Raw genomic sequence first — 7,334 nt, 5'->3', positions numbered from 1 at the left:
AGTCTAGTTGGATATTTTATGAGAAAGAGTTATTTAAAAGAGATAAGATCTTTGATCATTTTTATGAATCGGAAGATGATCTATAATATAATTATAGTTGAATTATGGTTGTGATTTGATCCTAATTAGTTGTGATTTTTTACTGGTTACTTTTTCTCATTCAGATTATAGTTTGGGTCAGGATGGATGGTCGAAGGTTGCTCAGCGATTACCCCGTTTAGCGCCATGCAGTTTGGCCATCCGCACGCCGTCGATGGCCTCCGGTCACCCACCCTAATCGAAACTATAATCTGGATGGGAAAGTATATCCAGAAAGGAATCGTAATCAATTATGATCGAATTGTAACCGTGATTCAACGATAATTATATTATAGATCATCCCCCAATCCATAAAAATTATAAAAGATATGATCTCTTTTAAATAACTAATTAGATCAAATCACAGTTAAAATTTAACTTTGCTAGGTGGAACTGTAATTTCTCATCCATAAAATTTGTGATCCTCTTTAATATCTTTGTCAATTAAATGGTAGAAATGTCGAAAATATGAGAAATCCATTTTTGAGCCAAGTTATTTTAAAATAATTTAAAAAATATTTTAAAACCAATAAAACAGAGAAAAAACTAACAAATCAACAAAATATAGAAAAAAATGGAAAACAATAATTTTTTTAGAATTTAAAGAAAATTTTAAATATTTAATTGATTTTTTAAAATATTTATAACAATGTTTTAAAAAAAATAGATTCTTTTGAAGTGAAATTAATAACTTTAAGTTCACATTAACTATGATACTAATTTTAAACAAAAACTAAGATACCCGAAATTTACAGAGTTTTTATAAACCAGAGAGTATTTACAGAGTTGTCCCAGCTAGGCCTTGGCTAGCATGGCTCAATTTTTACTCGGCTGAGCCCGGAATGGCCTAGACGGTGCTAGGTCAGACTGGATCATGGTTGACCTGACCCATTTGACACCTCGGTTCATTCGCATTGGTAACCCGACCCCACCCTCTTGTCGCCCAGCTTCATAAGCATTGCTAACTCAGCTTGTTTAGATACCACCGATACTTTCTTCAGTCATTCTATTCATCTGATAGCAAGTTCACCTCTTCTATCAACAAATTTCTATCATAATTTCAAAGGTAATTCTAAGTTCCAACTCTTCCTTGAACTCCGCACCAAAACATGGCAATATTTCTTTTCTGATATCTTGTCCACCTATTGACACTGTACAACTCTATCCTAGTCATCCCATACGCGGATGTGCAGGCCATTCGGAGCTTGAACTCTAGGAAATCTTACTATTTCGTCCCCTCCGACCTCTTCCCACCTGCAATGCAATGGGGCACAACAAAACGTAAGCTTTGGTTCGTAGTCAAATTATGTGTTCTTGAAAAGTGAAGTGATTGACTTAGAACCTGTATCTAGTTACAAAGTAGTGAAGAAATGTAGTAATTTCAGCAGTGCCCAGTTCTTTGCCTGGGCACATCCTTCCCCCTCCCCCAAACAGCATGAAGTGCTGGTGAGATTCAAGGTTTCTGTCCTGGATTTGGTCAGACCACGCAAACTTAGCTCTCGGAACGACAACGTATCGACAAGACATGTTTCAGTCGAGATCACTCACCAACCATCTCCAGGGGTTGAAGGTTAAAGGCTCTTGATACACATCTGGATCATAGTTAATCTCTCTAGTGTACACATAAATTCGCCACCCCTTTGGTATCGTGAATCCTGATGCATATAAAAAGTTAGTTCGAGTAACAAAACGGAAACAAAAGCGTATCTGATTTAGCCGATCACCTTTCAATTTCGCATCCTGTGTTGTCTTCCGAAGTACCCCATTTACGACTGTAGCCATTCTAAGCGTCTCCAGTATTACCTACATCATGAACAGATGGTTTCAGTACGCAGTGATACTGCTGCTGCACTCTAAGTTTTCAGAATGCAGTGGCACTGCTACTGCACTCTGAATTAGTAGAAACAATTTAGCTTACCGCACGTGTGAGTTTCATCGACTTGTAATCGTTCCAATCGATTGCATCCTCCCGCAGTTTTCCTTTTCGTATCTCAAAATGTTCCTTCTGCATGCGAAGGGTAGGAGTGATGAGAAGCAAACATCAACGAAGAAGATATAATGAAACATCAACTGTGATGCTTACTCGGAGCCCTTCGAGAACTCTAGGATGGTCGTGGAGGTACTTCACAGCCATCATCGAAGTCGTTGAGACAGTTTCGTAGCCGGAATAGACGAGGGCTATTATCAAGTCAATAATCTGTTCGTCATCGAGTTTGACTTTGGAGCTGCCATCCATTCTGAGGAGGGAATCAAGCATGTCACTGTGGGAGCATTCGGAGGCTCTTCTTTCTTCTATTAGACACCTCAACATACCCACAAGCTTTTTCCTTGCCTGTGGAAGAGGGAACTAATCAGATATGAATTGAATTTACATGTTGTTGATGAAACCACATTTAAAAAAAAAAAAAAAATGATATTGATAGCTTTCTGATATCTACCTTAAATCCCTGATGATAATTTGTGCCAGGAATATTGATGGGCAATGAAAGAGTACCGAGAACAAGCTTGAAGATCTCTGATTTCAGGGTTTCGGTAACAGGCCCTGTCTCAATGCTGGCAATTTGCTTCAATGCAGACAACAGTGCCATCTAAACAAGGAGAAAATATTACCAGTGTTAGATTATATAGCAAGAAATTTGATGTCCAAATTAAGGATAAATTTTGGGTGACCTCCTTGGTCTTTTCTTGGATATCAATGACTCTTCCACCCCAATTATCGATGTAAGATCTCATGAACTCATCAATCTTGGGTAAGAGCTGGTCCCTGATCATTAGAGGGCTCACCAGGCCAAGCATGGCTCCCCTCATGGTCTTGTGCAGCTCACCATGAACGGATGCAATGTTGGATCTCCCCAAGATATCAAGCATGGACTGTGGGTACCCAGGAAGAAAGCCTTTCCCTTCATTCATAAGGATGAACCTGTTGAGCTCTGCATCCATGCACACCATTGTAGGGCACCCCAATATGTGCGACTTGAATAGACTCCCGTACCTAAACAAAAATATGAGAGAGGAAAAAAAATAAAGAAAACACTTGAAAGAAACACTCTTTAAGATTTTTCAAGCTCATGGACATGGATGATTAAAAACGAAATGAGGAGAAGGAAACACAGGAGAGAAAATGTGACATCAAATATCAAGTACTTGAGAGGAGCCAGTGTTTTAGTAGACATCAAACAAAATGAATAGGAGAGCTCAACAAACAGCTTTTTGCCAAGATACTTTTCAGTGAAAAAAGAAAACACTCGATTGAGAAAAAATAATCCACCTTTTTAATTCCCTGAATTGGTTCGCGTTCAAGGAAAAAAAAAAATCTTCTTCCCATGCACAATCACAAAAGAAAAAGGCAGCAAAGGAATCAACTTTTCTATCAAAAAGTGATCTTTCCTTCATCTAAGAAGAAAATCTTATTTCCAAGGAGCTCTCAGCTCACCTAACTCTTTGGTTCTTCATGAAGCTAGGGCCTTGCTTGAGGAACTCAGTGGTCTCCCCAAACAGAGGCCAGCCCATGGTCCCTGGAGGGAGGCCCTTCTTCCTGTACCTCACCTCATTCCACCTCAACAGAGCACCACAACTTAGCAAGAAGCATATCAGTGGCAAGATGAGCAACACCACCATCTTTGCGAACAAGCAAAAGATCACGAGAAGACACTGCCCCTGCATCTCCCATCCTTGGAGCCTGCATGGCTTTATATAGGCCATTCAAGGTTAAAACTTAAAACAGCTAGTTAAAGGTTACTAGTATTTGACCAACCCAAGGCCCCATCTGCTGTCTGCTAAAAAATTTATTGAAAAAAACAAACAATCTTTATAATCCAAATCAAAGAACTGTTGTGATAAAAGCAGGGGAGATAATGCAGTGGGAGAATCTTCAAATGTTTTTGATGTTAAAAACTTAGTAAAATTTGGATGCTTATGGGCACAGGATTGCAATTATGAGTTGGGGCATTGAGATGTGGGAAGAAAAGAAATGGTGTCAGCAACTTAGTTTCCGCATGGTGGCCACCAGATTGGACCAAAGGAGGAAAAGGTAGTGTATGGTACTCACGACTGGAACAACTAAAAATCCAGGTCCTCACATGCCTGTGAAGGAGTAGATCTGCTAATTTTATAGAGCATCGCAAAATATTTCAGCTTAAATTAAATAACAATAACAAAACAAATTTAAAATTTGTATAGGGCATTAGACTTTCCGATCCATGTGATGTGGAACTCAACTCAACACAATAATTCATTTACCTCTCCAGATTTTATTGTTTAATCTGTTTGATGCCATGAATTCGATTCAGTAAACGTTTGATTCTTGCACAAAGAAGGAGACGCAGTAAATGGCCACTAAAATAAGGCTGACATAGTTTTACTTTTGGAGTGGGAAATGCCATGTTCATTGTGTTTTGCAGTTGAAGAGCAACTTGTAATTAATGGAGGACGAGCTCACTAAACAAATTCAACGTGATATATTTAAACAAGTCATCCAAATTGTAGTTCACTTCGGGATAAAATTTCTCATGGAAACGAAACTCATGAGAATTAACATGAAATAAAGTTGTTAGCGCATGCTCTATGCAATAATGCAAACATTAAAGATTGTAAGTTCATCATATTCTCTTCTGTCTTAGCTTAAAGGAAATATTTCAAATGTATTGGCAGTATGAAAACTTTTCTCTCGTATATACATATAAAGGAGATATTGATATATAGTAGATTTATAAGAATGACATCTATATTATTTTTATTATTTATGTTATATTTCTCAATGTGTGAATTAATGGGTATTAATAAGTTTGTTTATAATTATATTTATAAGAATAAATATTCTTAAATCAGTAATCTAACTCTAATATCTAACTACCAAACAACAAGAAAAAAGATGAGATGAGCAGTGAATGTGCTGGTGAAATATATAAGCACAGAGTAAGAGAGGAAGCGATGATACATTGCCTGTAAATCTTCTACCTTTTGACCTCAGACTGTCTGCATGTCTTGAAGTTGGGATAAAAACGAAGGGTGGGACTGGGTACCGGGTACTGAACAAAGCGCATGGTCCCAACAAAGATCCTTGAATTTGATTTGACAGCAAAGGTGGAGTTGCCCCCTTGGCCATTGGCCACTGCTTTCTTTACTTCTTCTGAAATCTTCATAGGATAATATAATTGTTGGGTACAATCTATATTTATTTGCATAGATTGCCACTAAATCTATACGTGCAGATTGATGAATAAATAAATGAATTGATTATTTATTTGTTTTTTTTTTAACTATTGTTAATTGCCTTAACTTGATTAAACGTCTAAGTCGACTGATATGATTCGATCCCATACATCTATCTCTGCCGTGGATGAATTAATGGAATTAACGCGAAGCGATCAGGGGAGAGTTACTGATTTGGTGGTTGGCTGTGCGCATAAAAAAAGAGATGGTATGAGGAAGAAAAAGTGGTTGGAATAATGGAAGCATGAGCTGTAGAGAAGAGGCATCAATGATCATCCACAACCTTTCCTTCCTTCCTTCCTCCCTTCCACTTGTTTCTTTCACTAATTAATGGGTTTCGATCACATCTCACTGTCACTTTTCTTGAGTCATATATAATAAACCATTAATGAATCAGTGAAATTGTATGTGCTAAAATACTTATTTAAATTTTACAAATTTTAACTGAGTTCTAGAAAATGTTTATGCTTGATTCAGTTTTTCTTTTCCTATTTGTCAGTTCTATCATATCTCTAGCTAACAGTGTAAAGATGGTTGGAAAATGATAGCTTGGATCTTTTGGAAACTCACAAGCGTTTGAGAAGTTGACAAATTGATGAGCTACATTTTTGGTGGCGCATAAATATCATATTATCGTCATAAGAGATGCCACTATTTATTTTGTTGTCCTTTCTAATTATGCAATGAAATGAACAGAGGGTGCATATTTAATTATGAAAGCAATAGAAAATTATTTGCTTTAGAGATAATAAATTAGTTTGGAGAGAGGAGAGAGGAGAGAGGAGAGAGGAAGAGAGAGGAGTTTTTCAATACTCAAGGGATTCGTCTTCTTGGAGATTTTTGACCAGTTAAAATCAATAATGAACACGAGCGGGGAGGAGAATGTCCAGTTCAGTGCAGTGCAGTGCAGTGCAGGCGCAGGCCAACCACGTGAAGACATTCATTCAAATAACCCCCTTAATTAATGAAAATTATTTTAAAATAATAAAATAGGGAATGTACGTGGGGTTCTCATTCAATCAATCAATCAAACTGGCTCTCTGCGTTGCACGAGGGCTCTTATTTGTCTACTTCTGCAGCCTTTTTTTTATTTTAATTTATTTATTTATATTAATGATTCCAATCTCTCATCAATTGTCGGCATGTATCCTTTCCAATGATAGATATTAGATATGGGACAAATTATTTGTTTTCCGTCTTGTATATATATATTTTTCTGTTCATAAAAAAAAATAATGTGATATAAATTCAAGAAGCTACAGTTTAAATGAGGGGACGAAATGATTCCGGCTCCCAGCCTTATTAAACAGTTTTATATCGAATTCAAATTCAGTAGATAAATTTTTAAAATATTTAAATTACATATTATAATTTTAAAATTATTAAATTAGGTATCCATTTTTCTTGTTATCCTCATCTTCAAATCAATTTGACTAAAAAAATAAATCAGTTGAATCAATTTCATTTTATTTGAAAAATTTATTAGCCAATTTTGACGTTGATAGACCTAAAGACCTCGGAATAATATGAAATCAATTCCTATATGTTCATCCAGTTCTCTTAATTGTAAAAATGCTATCAAACATCAATTTCACCCAATATATTGAGAGCAGTAATTTTTGAACATAAATTAGCTTTTCGGATTCATTCATGTTCAAAAAATTACTGCTCTCAATATATTCGGTCAAATTATTTTTTGATAGCATTGTTACAATCGGGAGAACTAGACAAACACATAGGAACTGGTTTCATGTTATTTCGAGGTCTCTATGTCCATTAGTCAATTTTGGCCAAAATTGGCTGATGGACCTAGAGACCTTGAAATGATATGAAACCAGTTTTTATATATTTATCTAGTTCTCTTGATTGTAAAACAACTATCAAATATCAATTTGATGCAATATATTGAGAACGGTAATTTTTTTAAAAAAACTATAGTCGAATAAACCTAAATAAAATTAATATAGGTTCATTCGACCAAAATCAGTTGATGGATCTAGAGAGCTCGGAATGAAGTGAAGCCAAATCCTATGAGTTCTTGTAAT

General features: G+C 36.1%; 1 protein-coding gene across 1 annotated transcript; it reads right to left on the bottom strand.

The window, feature by feature from the left end:
- Positions 1-804: 804 nt before the first annotated feature.
- Positions 805-3,765, bottom strand: LOC122034502 (cytochrome P450 85A1-like). The gene is made up of 9 exons (XM_042593785.1): positions 3,512-3,765; positions 2,749-3,070; positions 2,517-2,666; positions 2,162-2,410; positions 1,997-2,083; positions 1,803-1,881; positions 1,627-1,733; positions 1,421-1,545; positions 805-1,332 (listed from the first exon to the last, which is right to left on the bottom strand). The coding sequence occupies exons 1-9, from the start codon at positions 3,739-3,741 to the stop codon at positions 1,245-1,247; spliced, it is 1,437 nt and encodes a 478-aa protein (XP_042449719.1). The 5' UTR covers positions 3,742-3,765; the 3' UTR covers positions 805-1,244.
- Between the last annotated feature and the right edge of the window lie 3,569 nt (positions 3,766-7,334).

The sequence above is a fragment of the Zingiber officinale genome, chromosome 1A (assembly GCF_018446385.1).
Source record: "Zingiber officinale cultivar Zhangliang chromosome 1A, Zo_v1.1, whole genome shotgun sequence".
Lineage (NCBI taxonomy): Eukaryota > Viridiplantae > Streptophyta > Magnoliopsida > Zingiberales > Zingiberaceae > Zingiber > Zingiber officinale.
Note: the sequence above shows the minus strand (reverse complement) of the source record. Positions and strands in the feature narration are given on the sequence as shown.

Bases quoted from the DNA above. Each gene is read 5' to 3' on its own strand.
- LOC122034502 (XM_042593785.1), bottom strand. From the start codon at position 3,741: ATGCAGGGGCAGTGTCTTCTCGTGATCTTTTGCTTGTTCGCAAAGATG. The intron at 3,071-3,511 runs GTGAGCTGAGAG...ATTTTTGTTTAG, and splicing joins ATGAAGAACCAAAGAGTTAG to GTACGGGAGTCTATTCAAGT. The intron at 2,411-2,516 runs GTAGATATCAGA...CCTCTTCCACAG, and splicing joins ATTATCATCAGGGATTTAAG to GCAAGGAAAAAGCTTGTGGG.